The sequence below is a fragment of the Cucurbita pepo genome, chromosome 20 (assembly GCF_057944985.1).
Source record: "Cucurbita pepo subsp. pepo isolate OVF chromosome 20, ASM5794498v1, whole genome shotgun sequence".
NCBI classification, from domain to species: Eukaryota; Viridiplantae; Streptophyta; class Magnoliopsida; order Cucurbitales; family Cucurbitaceae; genus Cucurbita; species Cucurbita pepo.
The window spans coordinates 8848123-8870360 of NC_141817.1; the positions used below are offsets into that span (position 1 = coordinate 8848123).

Sequence of the window (22238 nt, forward strand, 5' to 3'; positions counted from 1 at the left end):
TGTAGGGTAAAAATATAAAAAAAAAACCATAACAAAAAACCGTTTTTTGTAGCTGCCCCATGTTCACTAGTGGCACCTACGTAGTTGCATGAGTGAGTATAAAATATTCATTAACTAAGTTCTATGCCTCTAATCTAGCTTCTATAGGACATTGCACCTTTCATTATACCATATTTGCATAACTTGGGCTCTCATACCGGCGTGAGTAGGTATGACTGGTGACCAAAGAAGCATCGTTTTTTAATCTCATTATGACTTGATTGTTCGAAAGAGATTTTTTCTCAATCAGAATAGTATAAAGTATTACACGAGATATATACTCTTTTTAGTTCTAGCCTTCGTAAATGGTGGGCATAGCCAATTAACATATATATTTTTTTCTTTCTAGATGCAAAGGACGGATGTAGGATATTTTAAGTACCTAGGTGCCTAACAACCTTTCCTTACGAGGAATTATTATTTTTTAGTTCGAATTATTGTACTTGAAAATAAAATAAATTTTATTTTAATAATTTGAGTTAATAATAATAAAATGGTTATACCCTACATTTTATAGTTTATCTAAAAAAATATACATAATCTTTAAAAAATTTCAATAATAAACTTTAAAAAATGTCTAAAAATTACCTTGAAAAAACATAAGCACTTTATTTCAAAATTACCCTTGAAATTAAAAAATAAAAATTCATTAATACCTTTCAACTTTTTAAAAAGTTAAAAAATATATCCATGAAATTTTAAAAGTAGCTAACACCGTTACTTATATAAATAAGTTCATAAGTATTTTTGAAACGTGATACTAATGGTAAGAATATTTTTGAATTTTTAAAAAACACAGAAACTTTTGAAAACTCAAGTATTTTTTTATTACTGAGCGACCGAAGCAAAGAAAGAATCAAATATTTTATCAATGTATTTTTAAATATATATATATATATATATATATATATATATATATATATATATATATATATTGAAGTTAATATTATTGAAATTTTTAGAAAATTCAAGAGTATTTTTTTTTATTTTTTATAATAAAATTTAAATGTATTTTTATCCATTTAGAAATTAATTGAAGATCCCAAGATTGGACGAATCAGAAACCAAGCAACTACCTCTCCTTAACCAATGAGAGAAATCAAATCATAATTTTTTTCTAATTAATTAATTTTTTATTCATTAAAATATTTATTCAACATTATCCATTCGAATTTAATTCCATATATAAATACTACATCTCTTTTTCCTTCTTCTCTTCTTCCGAGAAAACCTCAAAACCCATTTAATGTTCACAACCAGGGAGCTCGTATCGCTCTCCAATGGCGCTCTATCCATCCCTACAACTCATTCGATTCCCTCCTCAAGCCCTCTCCTCGTCCTCTCGCCACCTTCTCATTTCTGACCTCGGCTCCGTATCGCGCTTCTTCCAATCTCCATGGCTTTCCTCTTTGCCTCCGTCGCGGAAGTGCAGGATGATTTTATCTTCCAGAACCAAGTGTTTCTCCATGTCCACTGAGGAGGATCAGTGGAGTGAATCGGAAGCGTTGATGTCCGATGTTGACGAAGGGGGAGATCGTGAGGATGATATTGGTGTTCAGCAAGAAAGCTCTGTGGTCTCTGCTGCTTCTGCGCAGAGGATTTCTTCCTCGTCGCCGAGTGATTATCTGTCGCTTGCGATTCGTGAGTCGGTTTATGAGGTCTGTTGCTTCGATACGTTGTTTTTTTTTTTTTTTTTTTTTTTTTTTTTTTTTTTTTTTTTACGTGAATTGGTATGTGTTTGCTGCTAGTTTCTTTGTTTTCTTGTTGTTGGATTAGAGTAGGAAATTTTAACATCGAACCGAAAATTTGAATCAAGTCAATTATTGGTTCATGAGGGAGATTAGCTAGGGAATGGTGAGACTGCTAATGCCTATTCGTCGTCAGTTGCTAATAAGTGCAATTTTGTTGTTGATGTTGAAGAAAGTTGAGTAGTAATAGTTAGACTTCCTTGCATCCATAAGTGATGTTCCAGTTATGATGCTATGTTGCAATAGGTTTAATGTTAAAACTTTAAACAGTTTTAAGTGCATCTAATCTTGTAGTAATTTAATGTTTTTTTAAATATTAAAGACATTAGCGGCCTACAACCTTTTGTTTTATACTTTTTTTAGAGATCATTCGAACTTCTAACCTGTTTCTAAGGTACACCAACGTGAGGACAAATCTTATTTCATATGCTCTGCATAAATCATACCCCATCAAATACATGATGCAAAACTATGACTTTTGAGGAGTTTAATTCCTCTTTGAGGTTAAAGAAAAAAAAAAAAACTTATATTTTAAGGGCAGAATATTTACAAAATTTAAGCTTATGGAAGAATATTTATAAAACTATAGCTTATGTTAAGACCTCGTGTTATAATCCTTCCACTGATTTGAATTAATGGTTTGGGGGTTGTAATTGTTTTGATTTGATTCCTCAACCAAATCTTTTCCTGTGGAGATTTATCTGAGGGATTCTTTCTTAGATGAAGGGGAGATCTGACTCCCGATGTTCATCTTTATTGACAACTTAGGTATTAGAGGTTAAAGCCAATGGTGCCGTATCTACTAGGAAGATAAACAGACGTCAGCTGTTGAAGTCAAGTGGTGAGTAAATCTTACCAGAACTTTCTGGTTCTCTTTTCGATGTTTAGCTTCTATATGTATATGCCGTTGAAAACTTTTAGTCTTCATTGACTTCTTTGCACTTTCTTTCTGGAATGTAAAATGCTTCCGGATGTCTCACCGTTGGATTTTTACCCCTTCACTGATAGATAACCGTGGGATGACAAATAATGTGATTTGCTACTTTTTGTTAAGAAACTATATATGTTTTCCTTTCATTATTTTTCTCTTGTGGATATTCTTTTAACTATCAGGGCTTCGTCCACGTGATGTCCGGAGTGTTGATCCATCTTTATTTTTGACAAACTCAATGCCTACATTACTGGTATGTTGATTTCCACCATTTTAGTTTCCTATTGTATCTTTTAGATTATAAGCTTTTTATGTTGAAGTGTTAGCATTTGGCATAAACTTATGAAATTAAGAAATTAAAGTCGATAAATGATACTAGCAATATTTTTTTTGTGGTTCAAATCCCAGGTCCGTGAAAATGCTATTTTACTTAATCTGGGATCGCTGCGAGCAATAGCTATGCCGGACTGTGTCCTCATATTCGATTATAACCGGTATCCATCTAACTTGGAACTGGTGCCATATTCTTTCTCTCGTACAACATTTCTGACATTGCAATTCTTTTTGCATGATGGTGATCATCTTCAGTCCAGGAGGACAGGCTTTTATTGAATCATTGTTGCCACGATTGAACCCAAAAAGCATGAATGGAGTGCCAGCAATGCCATTTGAACTTGAGGTTAGTAATTTTTGTAAATATAGTAATTTACATCATATAATTAGAGTTGGCAGATGCAAGCAAAATTAGCATATGGACTGCGGTACTTCAGTACATCTACGGTAAGAAGTTTCCTAATCAGAATTTGGTCCCCATGAAGCTTACTGCCTGAAGCAATGAAAAATTACCACTATCTGCTTTTGAGAATTCTTATACCATTATGTGAATCCAAGTTGCTAGGAGACCTGATAATTATTGTCAGCAGATGAAAGTGAGATTAGCTTCTGGGATTTGTTCATATGTTCTGACCATAAAGGTTTTCAAATTAGAATCTGGCCTTGAGAGGTCAGTGAAAGGTTCCTACCAATTCTGAAGCTTACATTGAATTTTTTCTATGAGACATAAGCAAGATATGATCCACGAGTAGTCACAAGTGTCAAAGATAGACTTGTTGAAAAGCCGGGTAGGGCTTTGGGCCTTAATCTCAAAAGTCGAGGTTCCGAAAGGAATTTGGGTCTGCAGTTCTAGAGTCAAGTCCGTCCATATGAAACATGAATGCTCGCCAAATTTGGTGGCAATCGGACACCAGACGAACGCTCTACGACACTGTATGACCGTTCGCCAAAATGACGTCTACCCGAGGAGGATTGAAAATGCCTCAAAATGCACCTTAGGGGGAGGCATGGTGTCATCTCTCCACCACCCCTGGGCCCTGTGGCGTAAGAGAACTACCTTGTTACACATATGTGTATCACAGTGAGGGCGAACATTGATTGTCTCGGGCAACTCTCTTTGAAATGAGTGTTTCAAGGACAGTACCGGACGACACAGGTGGGTTGGTATTGCGCCCCAACCCATGTGTCGGAGGTTGGATTATGCACCTGCTATTCGGTACGGAGTCCATAAATGACATGACATGGGCATGGGAGGTCCAATGCCTCAATATAACTCGGATGGATAGATGTTCGGGATGTTCTGATGTTATGAACAACACAAGGGCCCGTTCTCGATGGCATGACCGAGTGAGTTGCGATGGCCGACGACACCCCGTGACTTGGGATGACGTCAATACATATGGATCATGTTAATTGGGAACAAAAATGATGTTGGATGCCATGTTGCATACGAGAGACCTTGGCCCCGAGTAAAGGCAAGGTTGAGCCGAATGACTTGGCCTAGTGTACAGGCAAGTCGATTGTGTTGTAGATGATTGAACATGCATGCGCAAGCGGCGTGTGTGGCCGAACAAGCTTGGATCCCGCACAACCTGATGTTCGGTTGGCAAAGACAAATCTCGCCTAAGATTCGATGAAGCTACAAAGCCGAGTGAAAAATGAATATGGGACTTGGGTTCCCCTCAAGGCTGGTCTTGAGCGTGTCAACATCACGACGCCGCACGATTGAAAAAGTACGACCGTGACACCTTACACCTACAAACTTTGCATGCCTTTCAAGAGTTGTGGGAATGCGATCTTCTTTAATCTATCATTTTATGAATTGTGGGAATGCGATCAAACTTCTATATTGGTTGGACAAGGAGAACATCTCCGTATATAAATGAAAGACAACGTCTCATTGATACGATATGTTTTAGGTGAACTAAAAAATTAAGGCATGGAGACTGCTCAAATTGGATAGTACCATACCATTTGAAAGAGGTATGTGGGGGGTTCTTTGTCTTGGTTCAAAACTGTAGGGGGTTCTTTGTCTTGGTTCAAAACTGTAGTCTAAATTTAGCTGTGTTAGTAAAATCCTCATAGTCACAACAAATTAGTGAACCTTAGAGTCATATGAAATTGTAGATGAAACCCTAGATTGAACAACGAGTGAAGAGCTAGTAGAGCTCTAGCAAGTTTAGCATACTGATAGAAAGATAAAGAATAGTACTATCAAGTTAGGTAGATTGATTAGGAGAGTATCTTTGTTCATGGGGGAGATGTTAGAATCGCACAACAACGCACATACTCGATCTAGGTGAACACAAAGAACAGGAGAGAGAAAATGCAAGGAGAACTCTGACTAAAAGGATTTGTATTGATGACGTCAGGTATGTACAATAAGAGAGAATACAGAAAAATATATTTTCAAAGCTACAAAGAGGGGATATATATATGGTTTAGCTTACTATATATAGCTTTACCATATATAACCATTTATTATATATAACTATCTACTATAGCACATAGTTTTTTACTATACAGAGCTATTTACTATTTATGACAAAACTATTTACTATTTATGACAATTTATTTTATGTCATTTACCATATATGCTTTACTATAACCGCTGGCTGGCTAAACTATACAAAGCTATTTACTATTTATGACAAAGCTATTTACTATTTATGACAATTTATTTTATGTCATTTACCATATATGCTTTACTATAACCACTGACTAAGCTATAAATAAGCTAACTATCTACCGTACATAGTTTTACCGGATATAGTTTTTTTACTGTACAGAGCTATTTACTATTTATGACAATTTACTTTATCATTTACCATATATGCTTTACTATATATAACCGCGAACAAAGCTATAAATAAGCAACAAGCTCCATAACCTGACAATTCTCCCACTTGGAGTACTAGCTCCATAACCTAACAATTCTCCCACTTGGAGTACCATATATGCTTTACTATATATAACTGCGGACAAAGCTATAAATAAGCAACAAGCTCTATAACCTAACAATTCTCCCACTTGGAGACTGATCCAGTCAACCAAGAATTTTATTCTCAAACGACCATGAACATCTTCACTGCACCATACCAATTGAGGTTTTGCACAACCTCAATATTCCAACATCAACACATTTTGTCAACATGTTTGCTGGATTCTTTGCACCCTCTATTTTCTCTAAACACATCACCATCTTCCACTAACCTGCGAGTGAAATGGTATTGCCTTCTGTGTTTTTTCTTTAAATGATAGACCGGGTTCCTCACCAACTGTATGACACTCTGACTAACTCTATAAAGAACCTTTTCGTGTTGCTTCATGTTCAATTCTTCCAGATAGTTAGTCATCCATATCGTCTCCGTTCCAGCTTCAGCTATTGCCACGTACTCAGCCTCAGTACAACGCATTTTTGAAGCCTGACATCCCATCATCCATGATTTGCTCCCACTTGGTTGTATCCTCCAACTGTAGGGCCTCATCAAAGGACTCTAGTTCCCTGTCAACAACAGATAGTGTAATGAAGGTACTTACATATCTGGTACTCTGATAGTACTGGATGATCTTCTCAACATCGATTCAGGTGTCACTTGCTCCACTGCTGGTTCCTCTCCAACAGTCTCAGAAGTTTCTTGAGTATCTGCCACCTTCAACAGATATAACGTTGTCTTCTCCTTGGTGATGTTGAACGCCACGTTTCTGGATAACGTCAACCGGATCAACCCTAACGCTTGTCATTCCTTGAGCTTCCACTGCTCCGTGGTCATGGTATCCGGCATAGCCCCCAACAAGGATTCGTAAAGATCTTTCTGGTACAGATAATCTTCAATCTGCATCTTCCAGAGACCAAAATCGGATCCATCGAATTTCTCAATTCCAATTTTTAAGCTTTCCATCTTCACAGATTGTGGTGAATTTCGCCTAGCTCTGATACCAGTTGTTAGGATCACACAACAACGCAGACATTTGATCTAGATGAATACAAAGAACAGGAGAGAGAAAATGCAAGGAGAACTCTGGCTAAAAGGATTTGTATTGATGACTTCAGTAAGAGAATACAAAGAATCCATAAAAGTACATTTTCAAAGCTTAGACGGATGGAATATATATATATATATATATATATATATATATATATATATATATATATATATATATATATGATTCAGCTTACTATATATAGCTTTACCAAATATAACCATCTACTATATATAACTATCTACCATATATAACTATCTACCTTATACCTTTTTACTATACATAGCTTTTTACTATACGCTATTTACTAACAATTTACTTTATATAGCTTTACTAACTAAACTATAAATAAGGTTCCATAACCTAACATATTAAGGGTGTGATAGTGGTCAACAATGGTTTATCCCATAACGTGATCCTTGGTTGGGCTCTATACAAGCATGTTGCCTGCCTTGATAATAGCAAAGCTATTGTTGCTAGTAGGGAGTAGATAAACGAATGACTATATTAGGGGACTCAGGTGGTATTTTGTCGAGGAAAAGATTATTAAGAATGTAAACAAAGTCTAATTGTTAAGAATAGTTAGACCGTTCATTATAAGGCAAATATCTAAATATTTGTCTTACATTACGGGTTACCATATTTGTCCTTTTATTAAAGGCAACTATATTGTATTAATTTATTATTCTTTCATTTTATTGCTATTTCCATATTATTTGTAATTTACCATATTTCTGTATTCTGTAAATGATTATAAAGAAGAGAACTCTCACCACCATTTAGGTATGGTGGATTAATCAAACATTCTTATGGTATCAGAGCCATTTTGGTTTAGCAACCCGTATCCTTTCTTTTCAATGGCTTTTGAAATCTTCCACTGTTCTTCCCCACCACCATTGCTGGCTTTGACGCCGCAGGGGCAGTCGTCATGGCTGCTACATGCAGATCCGATTGATTACTCTTCGGCTCCACCCTATTGACCTCCAAATCACCTTTCGTCATACTCTGTACATACAACCTCACCTTTTCCAACCTAATCGGTTTTCCCCTTAGCTGATATAGACTCTCTCAGTTTCTTCCCAATCAACCTTCATCCTTCACAGAAACCCTAATCTTAGGATCTTTCATCAGCAATCTAACCTTATCTATTTGCTTCTTTATGTTGATGACATTATTGTTACCGACAACAACTCATCTCTTATTGACAGCTTTACTCGCAAGATTCATTCTGAGTTTGCTACCAAAGATTTGGGTTCTCTCAGTTACTTTCTTGGTCTTGAAGCTTCACCCACTCCTAATGGTCTCTCTATTGTTACTCGTACTCAGTTGCTCGATAGCAAACCAGTTCACACTCCCATGGTTGTTTCTCAACACCTGACTGTTGATGGTTCTCCTTTCTCTGATCCTACTCTCTACAGATCTCTTGTTGGCGCCCTTCAATACTTGACTATTACGCGTCCAGATATTGCCTATGCTGTCAATTTTGTCTGTCAATTCTTGCATGCCCCTACTGCAGATCACTTTCTTGCTGTCAAACGTATTCTTCGCTATGTCAAAGGAACACTCCACTTTGGTCTTACCTTTCGTACATCCACTGTTCCTAGTACGCTAGTCGCTTGGATGCTGACTGGGCTGGTTGGCCCGATACTCGTCGTTCTACATCCGGCTATTCTATTTATCTTGGTAACAATCTCGTTTCTTGGAGTGCCAAAAAGCAACCTACTGTCTCATGCTCCAGCTGTGAATCTGAGTATTGTGCTCTTGCCACAACGGCTGCTGAACTTCTTTGGGTTACGCATCTTTTGCATGACCTCAAGGTCCCTATTTCACAGTAGCCCTTACTCTTATGTGACAGCAAAATGCTATTTTTTTTTAGCTCTAATCCCGTTTCTCACAAGCGGGCCAAACATGTTGAACTAGATTATCATTTCCTTCGAGAACTTGTTATCGCTGGCAAATTTCGCACACAATATGTACCCTCTCATCTCCAAGTTGCTGACATCTTCACAAAGAGTATTTCTCGACCTCTCTTTGAATTTTTCAGATCCAAGCTTCACATTCGTTCAAATCCGACGCTCAGCTTGCGGGGGGGTGTTAAGGATAGTTGACCGTTCATTATAAAACAAATATCTAGATATTTGCCTTACATTACGGGTTACCATATTTGTCCTTTTATTAAAGGCAAATATATTGTATTCATTTATTATTCTTTCCTTTTATTGCTATTTCCATATTATTTGTAATTTACCATATTTCTGTATTCTGTAAATGATTATAAAGAAGAAATGGTGGTGGATTAATCAAACATTCTTACTGATATTAGTTAGTGAAAGGTAAATTCTATGGTATATAAGGGAAGACAATTATTTCCAGTGATACAAGGTTTTTTTTGGGCAAAACTAAAAGCAAACTAGCGAGAGTTTATGTCTAAAGTAGCTAACATCATACCATTGTAGGAGTACAAATAAAGTCCCATATCGTCTAAGGATAGGAAAGATCCATGCTATATAAGTGAGAACAATTATCCCCATTGATATGAGACTTTTGTGTAAAACTGAAAACAATGTTTTGAGGGTTTATGCCAAAGTGGAAACATGTGGAGGGTTCATTAATCCTATCTGAATCCTAACTCAGATAGGTAGAGAGTTTGTTGTTTGCATATCTTTACAAATGTGCACAAGGTTATGATATTATCTACCTATCTCCATTGGAGACAATGAACTCTCGGTATGATATTGTCCATTTTGGGCATAAGCTAGTTTTTAGTTTTGTTCAAAAGACCTCTTACCCATGAAGATAATTATCTTCATTTATATATCACGAATCTTTCCATTTTCTAGACAATGTGAGACCTTTGTTTACTTTTCTAAACGGGCTTTCTCATTTTATATTAGAGAAAGGGCTTTCTCCTTTTAAATTAGTTGTCTCTGAGTCTAAAAATTTGTTATATGTGCTATCAGTTAGCCCAACGATAGAAGGATGAGAGATTCTCATCATGGAGACATTTAGATTTTGTTCTTGATCTCTGAAAAAATTTCTTCTTTTTCTGTGAAATCGAAATGCTGGAACTTTAGGCTGAGCCTAATGTCATTTTGAGAATCAAAGTGGAGATAAGAGTCTTCTAAATCAACCAAGGCCCTTTATCACGAAAAGAAACCCATTTTTTTACTAGTGAGCATCTCCGACAACCTCTTTGTTCCAAACTTGACGGATGATTATAAAGCTTTCAATTTTATCATATAATCATGTTCCACCCAACCTTGCATACGTGCTTTATCCAGGTAGACTATTACATTAATATTTTTCATTTTTTTAATGATCAAGCTGCATATTTTCAAACCTGAAAGAGGTGAGAGCCCACATTTGTATCCCCCAGCCAGCCTTTCGAGTAGGACAGGAAATGATTAGAAGTTATTCTCCTAATCTAGAAACCCAGCAATTTGGACATCACTTTTGAGTGGCCAAGAAAGTTTTTCAGCTTGTCAAAAAGCTTCATATTTCTTGTTGGGCTATATTGTAGTTAGCTATTACAGTAAAGAACCATACATTTGAAAGGAAAGAGTTATGTAAGAGGAGAAAACTTGACAAAAAAATGACTAGGCTGCAAATGAAAGTTTCTCATAACGATGAAAAAGAAAATCGGACTGAAGAGGAACCAGTATTTCTTGAATCCGTGGTTTATTTCAATAGTTCATGGTCATGTGTTCTCGTAACTTGCATTAATCTTGCTTGATATTCATCTTAAGCACTCTCCTCTTTAAGTTGTATTACCGTAGTATGTTTTATTTATTTATTTATTTATTATTATTATTATTATTTTTTATATATATTTTAGGTTGTTGAAGCTGCATTGCTTTCACGAACACAGCGTTTGGAGCAGCGACTAATGAAAGTAGAACCTCGTGTGAGTATGGGAACATAGTGAGTATAAATATAAAAATTCGTTTTCTGTTTCTCCCATTTAGTCTTGTTTTTCCCCTAGAAAAGATCAGAGTAGAATAAACTTGATCAATCTGCCACCAGTTCGACCTGGACAGATTTAGTATTCATTGCTTTATCTTCTTCGTCAGTCTAGAATTGCTATTGTAGGCTTGATTTTGTATGTCTGTTTCAATGTTAATAAATTTACACGTTGTGGTTTTTGTGAAATTTATTCTCTTAGTCTTGATTGAAAAATTATAATGCTTATACAGAGTTGTGGCTACATGAAACAAATGGACAAATTTCTTAGACTAGGCGACAAACTTGAAGAAAAATTGAAGTTCTCAGTTGGGTTCAATTCCTTTGTGCATTCTTCTGGCCTTAGGATCCTTCTATGTTTCGAAAACAATATTATTGGGTATTAATTACAATGATAAGTTTTTTTAGTACGTATATTCCTCTAGAGAACCAAAAGAGATGGCCTAAGAGCAGTGGGTAGAGATTATCCCTCCCCTAAAGAACTAACAAAGGAAGCTTTCGAATTGTTAATAATCATTAAAGGACTGTAATTTACAAAAGAATTTAGCATGATTTGTACACCACCAAGAGGCATTCTGTTGTAGCAAAAACAAAAATAATCAAAAGGAGAGAACTTATTTTCAAACACCTGGTTGTTCCTTTCCCTCTGAAAGCCCCGAGGAAGAGAGCGCGTTGCACAACGCCAAATGACTTTTCCCCTATCACCAACAAACCTTCCAAAACTCAACGCTAAATTCTTAAAATAAACCCTGGAACCCTTTATCCACAAAAAGGGGGCAGTGAAGGACGAAATGGTCTAGGGATTCTTCCTTCTGTAAACATACACAACAAACAGAGGGAAACATCACCCAATTTCGGCATTTCCTTTTGAAGTTTTTCGTGAGTATTCAAACTTCTGAGACAGCGACCTAAGGAAGACTTCGACCTTTTTTGGCTCTTAAATTTCCAAATTAAATTTCAATGGGGCAAAGATTCGTCTCCCCATTGGTTGGCTTAAAATAAAGTTGACATTGCACTCTATTGCTCGTGGTATTTTTATTACAAAATTAAAGAATACACGGACCACCATCACCAAAAAAAAAAAAAAAAAAAAAAAAACAGAAAAACCTAAAACCAAAGAGAAACATGAAATATAGCAAGGGCCCCGCATTATTTGGGTTCCTTTCCAAATCTTTATATACTCTATCGTTCATCTCCCTCCAAAGATCCCGAAATAACACATACACCCCGACAAACCTCAAGAAACTCCTTGATCATCTCAAATAGGTCTCTGTGATGTGCAAAAGCCAAATGCCTCTAGAAAATAACTCCCAATGTCACTATTCCAAAGTAAATGATCCAGGTTTTCTCCCCTCTGACAAAGGATACAACAAAATACCAACAACGAAGACCACTTTCTTGAGAGCTGATCCAGAGTACTCACATGACCATAGATAATGTACCAGACAAAGAACTTCAACATTTTTGGAATCTTGATCGTTTAGGGGGCCGGAAAAACAGAATCTCTAGTGGGAAGATGGTCTAATAAGCAACAAAAGGAGCTGTAAGAGAACCCCCAATGAATTAGGACTCCAGATATGCACATCCCTTGTCCTATTCCTAAAAACTTCTCCTATCAAAGACAGGAAAAACATAACATCTGTCATTTCGCTATCGGACGAAGGACGACATAACCCAAAGAAAAAAAGAGAGGGAGCTTCCAGACCAATTTAAGATATCAGCTACAAAACGATTTTTCAAGGAGGAAAGGTGGTAAAGACGAGAAATCGTAGTGCAGAGAGGTCTATCCCCCACATACTGATCCTCCTAGAAATATGTTTCCTTCCCCTCAACCACAATGCAATGGACAAGATGAGAAAAAGAAGGGAGCTCAGAATAAGTATCCTTCCACAATAGCCATAAAGAACTAGACTCGAGGGGAAAATACCAAATCCATTTCACCAACCGGGCTTTGTTACAAGTCCTTCAATTCCCAATCTCAAGCCCTCCAATAATAAAATGATAAAATAATGATAAAATTACCAAACTTCAATTAATAATGTATTCGTGGAATATAAACATAAAGGATAAATGTTTCTTCCCTTTATTATGCCTGATCTTCCCACAGCTGTAGTGACAAAGGAAACCTTATTTAAAAAGAAAAAGAAAGAAAAAAGGAAAACTTATTTATTAAGTTCGTCTGGCTTCAGGTTCAAGCTCTACTTGAGGTATTGCCCAACAAATTAACTGCAGATGTGTTGGAACAACTTCGCATCAGCAAGCAGACTTTGGTACAGCTTTTGGAACTTATTTTGGATAGAGTTATTTTATTTTGTTTTATTTTATTTATTCTTTCTTAAATTCAAAATATACCTCGCTATGTTATGCAACAAAATGAGTAATTTTAATATGATCCCCTCTACCGCCAATTTGATTGCCAGGTAGAATTAGGTTCCAGGGCAGGGGCACTCAGACAAATGCTTCTTGATCTTCTGGAGGACCCGCAAGAAATACGACGCATCTGTATTATGGGAAGAAATTGCACGATTAATAAAGGAAATGATGATGTGGAGTGCTCTCTTCCTTTGGATAAGGAGATTGCTGATGGCAAGTTATACACTTTCAGCTGCTTCATTCACTATTTTCTTCAGCCTTGATTTCACTGTGCAACCCTTTTTTGTGATATTTTATTGAACTCTATCTGCAGACGAGGAAGAAGAAATAGAAATGCTGTTGGAAAATTATCTCCAGAGGTAATTTTGATATTAGATAAGCCACATCCCACACTTACGGGGGAGCAGGCTACAAATTTTTCCATACATGTATTTTCATTTCAGTCTATAATATAATAAATAAATGTTAATGACTTATTTAATGATTTTTTATAAAACATGCACACGTGCGCATATATATATATATATATTATATATATAATTTAATGTTAAACATATTATAAATGGTTATAATATATATGCTTCCTGTTATAGATATCATAGTAACATGTGAAGGAACAAAGAACTTGCATACGTATGTTGGGAATCATAGTAAACCATTTTGCACAAAGTTCTCCCTATTATCCGCATATATATTATAACCACAGAATTGTCAATATGTCTACGCTTGTTCAAATCCCTTAGAAGAAGGCAAGCACACTAATGAGCAACCACAGAATTGGTTAAAGGGAGAATTCCCCAGTTTTCCTTTTTCTCTCAAAGACACAGGAGAACTATAAATTGTGTGTGGGATATAGTTCCACAAGTTAGAACTCTCCCAATTTATAGTACTATCCACCAACTAATCTCTACATATCAAGCGAGTTTTGGTTACTACAGGTCATGCTACCTAAATATAGTAAAAACACTTCCCTAACTTTAGCATCAAGTTCTTGACTTTGGTAATTTTAGGTCCAACCCAAGTTTTCCTCCTACCCTTTAGGGATACTTTGACTTGGAAGCTTGCTCTCCACTTTCTTTCACTAAAGTTCGTCACTCCATTTTCGTAGCATTTAGACTAATTTTTTTTGCCAAAAATCTGAGAAGAGAACGGTTTACCATCCATGTGTGAGCCTACCTTCGCAGTCCCTGTTGTGTGTGCGCTTGCCTGTGTATGCATATGTGCACCTTGGTGAGTGCGTGCTGCCTGTGAGCATGCCCGTGCTGTTAATAGTGTCCGACCCTCTCGCCGAGGCTTGCTTGTCCTGCCTGCTATGCCATCCTCGTGGACGTGGAATGTGCCTAACTTTGGAACCTTCTTTTTTACTGCCACTTGAAAAAAATGGTGGTCCATTGTCTTGATACCTGGAGACATTATTTGCTCGACATGAAGTTTGTTGTGGTGATGAACAACATAGCCAACACTCATTCAAAACCTATAAGGAGATAACCCCTAAACAGACAAGGTTGCAAGAGCTCCTCGAGGAGTTGGACTTCACGTGGTTGCACAAACCAAGAAGCCAGAACACGGTACTCGATGCTCGAAGCTGCCAAGAAGTAAGTACATATGTTGCAGCATTAACTTCCATTGACAAGTTTTCTTGACATGGTATGTCAACCAGCCAAAACCTTGGAAGAGATTCGGGAAGGAATTGTAATTAGCTATTGACTTGAGAATAAGCTGATCTGTACTAAGGGAGCCGACTTTCGGTCCCTAGTCAGGGGGACTGAGGAAGGAGTTGATGTGTAAGATGCATGATCCCGAGTGGACTAGTCACAGTATAACGGATGCAAGTCTTTCTATCACGACATATTTCTAGCCCAAGATGCATGAGGATCTGGACGCGTATGTAAAAACTTGTCTAGTGTGCCAACTAGTCAAGGTGGAAGGAAAAGAGGCTAGCTTGCTTAAACCTCTTTATATTCCATAGAAATTGTGGAAGATCGGTTTCCACAGACTTCATTGTTGGATTGGCTTCTATCTTCATAGGTTGAAAGGTTTGCTAAGTACGTAGTATTTATGGTAGCGCCACATGCATGTCCTACAGATGTACCTGCGGAGTTGTTTTTCAAGAAAAACTGAAGTTCTCCTTGAAAAATTACCATAGATAGATGAGCATCTCAAAAGAACCAACACATTGTTGGAAGAGTACACCATAGACACTATGCAATGACAAGTCAATGGAATTGGGGGAGCTTACTTGATGTGGGCCAATTCTATTATAACAAGTCCTCTATTAGTGGTCTAAATCCGCCAAAATTAACAACCAAGGAAAAACCTCCTTGTCCTTATGTGGTAATGAAATAGCACACTGGGGGGAGGTGCTTTACTACTCATAATTTCTCTTGTGACAAGCAAGAAATGGACTTAGCTTGAAACAGCTTGGAAAAAGTTGCACATAGATTGAAGAAGTACGTGGATGAGGGAAGACAACCGTTGGAGTTTGTAGTGGGAGAACTCGTATTGCTAAATCTGACTCCCTAGATGTGGAAGAAGCTGAGGCAAGAATGTGCACAAAGGTTTGATGTTGAGATGCGATGGTCCTTTCAAAGTTGTCAAACGAGTAGGCAACGTGGCTTACCTTTTGAAATTACTTGAATGATTGAAGGTCCACCTAACATTTCACATGAGTTTCCTCGAGCCTTTTTCACAAGATTTGATTGACAGAAACCGAAGACAGACCAAGTGAGCCCCAGTTATTATCCAGAAACAATTTGAGCAAGAAGTCGCAGAAATCTTGGACCATTGAACAATGAGGATGAGCAAAAAGAATTGATGGACATATTACCTTATAAAATGGAAAGGTGAGGGTGACCAAGAAGTTTCTTGAGGAAGAGAGGTGGCGTTATGGCAATTTGAAGACCATATACAACAGTACTGGTCGAGAAGAAATTCGACGAGGATGTTGAAGAGCTCTAGCCGAGGAGGTTTGTAAGACTCAGTATTAAGACATGCGACTGGGCTCGATAGATTTACATAAGCCAGTAGCATGGTATGTGGGGCAGCACACTAGAGAGCAAACATTAGGCCAAGACCGTAAAAAGACAGTATGAGAGTAGTTACATACCTTGGGGTGGCGCTTGTGGGTGGTCAGAATCCCCATGACCACGAGGATGGCATAACATGGATGACAAGCAGGCACCAACAGGAGGGTAGGATGCTTATGATAGTTGGGGCATGTGTCTTCCAGGGCGGGTGCATGCACAAGGGCGATGTGTAGGCGTTCATGAGCTCTCAGATTATTGGATGGATATTAGTCAAAGTGCCAAGGAAATGGAGTGAGGAACTCGAGTGAAAGCACTTGGAATAGAGAGCAAGCTTCCAAGTTAAAATATCCTTATAGAATAGGATAAACTTGGACTTAGCAAAGTCATAAGCTTGATGCTAAATTTTAGGGGAGTGAGTTTCCTGTATTTAGGTAGTATGACGTTGTAGTCACCAAAGCTCCCTCGAAATCTGGAGATATAGTTGGTGGATTCTACTATAAATTGGGAAAGCTCCAACTCGTGGAAGCATCCCACTCACCTAACAGTTCTCGTGTAGTAATCTTTGAAAGAAAAAAAAAAAAAAGAAAAACTTGAAAAAATATAGGTGAGTTTTTACTCTATGACTTCCCTCTTGTATGATTTACAAGAAAAACCTTGAGGACGTCCTTTCTTGTGATGCCTTGAATCGTGGGGATAATAACCTTGAGGACGTCTAATTAGATATGTCATTTCATACAATCGATGTTGAGCCAAGAAACGGTTATCTTTCTCTCTATGTCGTCTGTGAATTTCCAATGTATCTTTTGAACTTTTTGCCAAGCATAAATCTTGAATGGTTCTCCACCCTTCTGCCGAAGGTATTAGGACATTGCATCTTTGGTCATACTTAAGGCTATCACCTTTAGTTTTTCCCATTCATTCATCTGGTTGACTGAAAAACATCTCTTCAGTTCAGAAGTCTATCTGTCTTGATCTGTACCTCCAAATATTAGTAACGGGTAAGTTCAACTTTCTCACATTCGATTCTCAATATCTTCCTCCATCACACACTAATGCAGTGGACTCACTTATCTGTGCTCCACCCTTTCGTTGTTTTGCTCTTGACCTTACTTTAGACCATTTATCATTCTCGTAGTATTAAGATGCTCTCACAACATATGATTAATCTGTTTTATTCCATCCACCTACATTGTAATGTTCGTTCCTATGATAAATGTTTTGGAGTTGCTCTTGCATCAATCAATATATGAAACTTCTCTGCATATCCTACGCCACACTTCCATTCATGATTTAACAACCTCTAGACGGCTATCCATCTTTCTTCCTCTAGACACGCCCTTGGAACGAATGCATTGATACCACTTTCTATAGTCCTTGGTAATCAATCATAACAAATTGAAGCGACGAAGGGCCTCCGTGGATCATGGCAGTTTAAATCTAAAGAGCTTCTCCTTTGAAAAATTATATCTTGAATTGGATATCCTAAATGAATTGTAGTAACTACTACTGTGTCACTGCATTGGCATTGTGATTTATTTGACTTACTAATTTGGTTATACTCATGAACACTTGATTTTTAATGAGTTTAGCGATCTACATAGGTAAGAAGTCTTGTTTATTACGTAGTTAGCACTAAAGTTCAAGGACTAAATGGATGCAAAATTAAAAGTGCAAGAACTAAATCATTATGAACTAAAGCAATAGAATCTTCCATTTTTGCAAGAACTTGAAACCCTTCAAACTAATTGTTGTAGTTTGGTACAAACTTATGAAACTCTTCAAACTAATTGACGTAATTTTATCTGTCTGCATCTGCAGATGCGAATCTTGTCATGGTCAGGCGGAAAGGCTTCTGGATTCTGCAAAAGAAATGGAAGATTCTATTGCCGTCAATTTGAGGTCTGAACTGCCTTCTTACATTTCCCTGTTAAATGGTTTCTTCTGCTTGCAAGTTCATATTGTTTAATTTCCTTTTTGTTTGAGGCTTTATAATATTTTCCTTTTGTGGATGTTTCTGCTCTAGTTTTGAGGGATTTGTGTTTCTAGTCACATTTTAGAATAATAGGGTTGATAGAACATGCATCTCAAAAGCCTGACAGTAATATATAGATCCCATAGCTTAATCGTCACAACTTCCATATGTTATTTTATCTATAAAAAATAGATTTAATCTTTTTTGTGGTTAATCAAATTCCCACTTCCTGTACCAAGTAGGGGAGCAGAAGATACCTTTAAGGAATAATTCTTCATTTTTCTGTTTTTCCCCTCTCAAAGTTTGTCAAGTATGTTTCAGCCTCGTAATTATTTGTTTTTTCTTCTTCTAATTAGCTCGCGGCGACTAGAGGTTAGCAGAGTAGAATTGCTTCTCCAAGTTGGGACATTTTGTGTGGCTGTTGGCGCTCTGGTCGCAGGTATGCCCTTTAAGAGATATCGTGCATATTCGAATTAGGAGTACTGAGCTGAAGTGATCTAAATCATATTCTCATTTACCATTAAGGGAACTTTTTATGCTGAGAATAAAAACAGTGTATGAAAGCAAAGATCAAACCTAACCTAAGCAACTTAACTGATAGAAGCCAGATAAGGCATGAAGGAAATTACAATTGCAGCCGGAAGAAAATAGGGTGACAGTTGCATTTACCTACAAAATACTCAAGTAATCTACCAGAACTTTTAAAACTAAGATGTAAAAGAGAAACAAAAAAGTCCTTCTGCAAAAATGGAAAAATACACATGGCAGATAGCCTAACAACAAGAGGCAACCAAACTAACTATACTGAAAAAAAGCTTCAATTTTGGCAGTAGCCTAAGAGTAAAGGAACAAAACTAAACAGATAAACTTAAAAAAAAAGCACCCATACAAGATAAATGCCAGTGTCACAGTCACATCCTCGTTGAGTCACATCCTCAGTAGGTTGTGACCCTCAGTTGACGCTCATCTGGCCGTGTGAGGGGTAAGATTGAGAAATGTCATGATGCAATCGAGGATGGTGCATCATTCAAAACATCGAGAGTGTACATTGAAGCTAAGTCAAGACATATGCAAAGTTTGAGAGAACGAGGCGACACAAGTGTCGAAAACAAGCTCGAAGAGGGCTAAGTAGAGCCCCAGGCCATAACCTTAGAAGTTGGGGTTTCGATTTGAGTTTCAACATGCAACTCGAGAATTAAGTCCGTTGATATGGAAGGTGAAAGCTCACCAAAATTGGTGTCAATCGAATACTTGCCGGACTATGCACGAGGCCGTATGTTCGCTTGCCAAAATGACGTCTATTCAAGAAGGAACAGAAATGCCTCAAAATGTACTATAGGGGGAGTCATAGTGTTCACTCTCCACCACCCCTGGGCCTGTGGCCTAAGCGAGCTACCCTGTGGCACGTATGTATGTCATAGCATGGGTGAGTGTCTCGGGCAGCTTCCTTTGAAAAGGGTTGCACGGGTGTGTTGGTATTGTGCCCCAACCCATGTGTCGGAGGTTGGATTAGGCACCTGCTATTTGGAATGTGTGCCTGTAAATAGTTTAGCATGGACACAGTAGAGTCCAATGATCGAGAGAACCTGAATGGATGGATGTTCGGGATGTCCCGTCGAGATGATCCACACATGGGTCAGTTCCCAATGGATGTGTCTGAGCAAGCCAAGATGGCAAGGTGTCTCGAGAACTGGGATGACATCACGATGCATGGGTCGTGTTGTTGGGAACTAAGATGACGATGAGATGCAATGTTGCTATGTCACAGACGATTGAACATGCACGCGTAGGCGGCGTGTATGGCCAAACAAGCTTAGATTCTGCACAAGTGATGTTCGGTTGGCAAAGATAAATTTCCGCCTAAGGTTCGACGAAGCCATGTGAAAAATGTGAATGGGGCTTGAGTCCCCCTTAAGACTTGTCACGAGCATGTCAAGATCACGACACTGCACGGTTGAAAGTACACCGTTGAAAGCATACAATTACAAAAATCCTTGAAAATAATGAAAATTGATGACCAAATAAAAATGTGATATACAGGAATGAAACCTTTTCTCAATCTCTCAAAATCTTTAAAAATCCTACGGTTTCTCTCTATGGAAAGGCTTCTAAAAAAGTCCTATTGTTTCTCTCTATGGAAAGGCTTCTAAGAGTTGCAAAAAGAAAGCCACCCTGCTAAATGGCGGATTTCCAAAGACCTCCATCTGAACCCTAATGAGACGGCCTTTTGTACAAGCAATGATAAAAAAAGTTGGTCTTCCTAGGATTGCCTCCTAAAACCTACCCTAATCTAGCAAAAAGGGTAAGAGGAATATAGCAAAAGAATCAAACTTTGTTAGCTGCAGTTTATTCCTATAACAGAACCCAAGTATCTTCGATCCCGATTCAACCAAGATTTTCTTTTTCTAATTGAGGCTGGGCTGAGTCACTTGTAAATTTTGAGTATGAAAATGCAGTCGAGCTGCTTCTGTAATAAGCAGTAAAATAAAGAAAAGAGAAAAGAAACATGTTGCATGGATAACTTCAACAAAAGAATTTATTCCCGTGTATGCTTCTAGCCGGAATTTTATTCGATACAGGAGCATATAGATTGGTTCGGATCAATATGAAATTATTACCCCACGCCCCTTTCACCCTGGTTGATCATAGTAGGGCATAATTAGTCGATGCAATTTTAAAAAAAGAATGGCTTATTCCTCCGTCTCATAGATTTCATAATTATAGGAATTTATTCTATAATATGAGACTCAATGAAGCTATTTCACAAATAATCTCTCGTGAATTTATTGGCGCTGGCACGTGCTTTTTTTTTTTCTTGGCGGGAACAAATTACCTTTAGCCATTGTTTTTTACGTCCACTTTGCAGGAATATTCGGCATGAACTTACGATCGTACCTCGAAGAACACGTGGTACATTCTCTAAAAGCCAATTTATAAAACAATGTTCAAATTCATGCAACATCGTCAATTGTTTCTATTTTGTATGTGTTGTAAATTTGATGCACTTGACATGATGCATGCAGTTTGCCTTCTGGTTAACAACAGCTGGGATAATTGTTGGCGCTGTTGTGGCATTCTTTCTCATGTATTCGTATCTCAGAGATAGGAGAATCCTGTAGCTAAATACTTCTTCAGGTATCATTTTCCCACTAATTTTTCATACTCATCACAAATCTCTTTTATTCATTCATTTACCATACTATAAATATGAAAGTTTGTAGGGTATAATAGAATTTAAGCTTTTAATCAGATTACATATTTGGGTATTAAACAACAAAATATATTCATCTAATCTCATAAGTTTGCACAGGTTATTCAACATTCAATATTGGAGGGGCTGTTATATCCCACCGATGGGAAAGCAAATTGTTAAGGGTATGGCCATATATCCATTATGTGTATCATATGAATAATCATTTTTCTCATATATATGATATGGTGGCAGCTGCATTTATTAGGCTATAGCCCAATATTGGTACCATCCCCATACTGATTCAGTTTGGTTTATGAAACAAAAGGAGGAGAAATCTTTGAATCTGCCTCCTAACCTGGATGCTCATCCTGAGTTTGAAATCAATTGAAATGGGGGAGAGGGTGGAGTTCCATTCATCGTATTGTTTCATAGTGGGAGATTGAAATATCGACCCTTAAGATGGTGATTAATGTCTTATTCACTTAGGTATGCTCGGTTGGCCTTCAACATTCATTTTGAAATGTTAAAACTAATCCACATTGGAAAATCTTTAATATCTATATTTTTAAATTTGTTTAATGTATTGGATTGAAGTGCATTGAGATCTCTTTGTTTTTATGCTTTAGTTTAGAAAATAATTAAGTGAATGTAATATATATTTGTATCACTCAAAATTAAT

At 37.3% G+C, this 22238-nt stretch overlaps 1 protein-coding gene across 3 annotated transcripts; it reads left to right on the top strand.

Moving 5' to 3' along the window:
* Positions 1-1245: 1245 nt before the first annotated feature.
* On the top strand, positions 1246-22157 carry MGT10 (magnesium (Mg) transporter 10). Of its 3 annotated transcripts, none has more exons than XR_015414660.1 (15): positions 1246-1697; positions 2556-2628; positions 2901-2971; positions 3127-3212; positions 3307-3397; positions 10871-10939; positions 13185-13265; positions 13416-13581; positions 13682-13727; positions 18213-18293; positions 18723-18805; positions 21233-21276; positions 21390-21503; positions 21678-21741; positions 21812-22157. XR_015414660.1 is itself a non-coding variant. In XM_087120455.1 (14 exons), exons 1-13 carry the CDS (start codon positions 1320-1322, stop codon positions 21483-21485), a joined length of 1365 nt encoding a protein of 454 aa, XP_086976581.1. In that variant the 5' UTR covers positions 1246-1319; the 3' UTR covers positions 21486-21503; positions 21678-22157. The 3 variants fall into 3 exon arrangements, 1 of the variants encoding a protein (XP_086976581.1); XR_015414661.1 differs by having other exon boundaries at positions 21885-22157; XM_087120455.1 differs by having other exon boundaries at positions 21678-22157.
* The last annotated feature ends 81 nt before the right edge of the window (positions 22158-22238 follow it).

Coding starts and splice junctions, on each gene's coding strand:
- MGT10 (XM_087120455.1), top strand. CDS start 1,320: ATGGCGCTCTATCCATCCCTACAACTCATTCGATTCCCTCCTCAAGCC. Junction 2,629..2,900: donor TCAGCTGTTGAAGTCAAGTG/GTGAGTAAATCT, acceptor TTTAACTATCAG/GGCTTCGTCCACGTGATGTC. Junction 13,728..18,212: donor TTGGAAAATTATCTCCAGAG/GTAATTTTGATA, acceptor CTGCATCTGCAG/ATGCGAATCTTGTCATGGTC.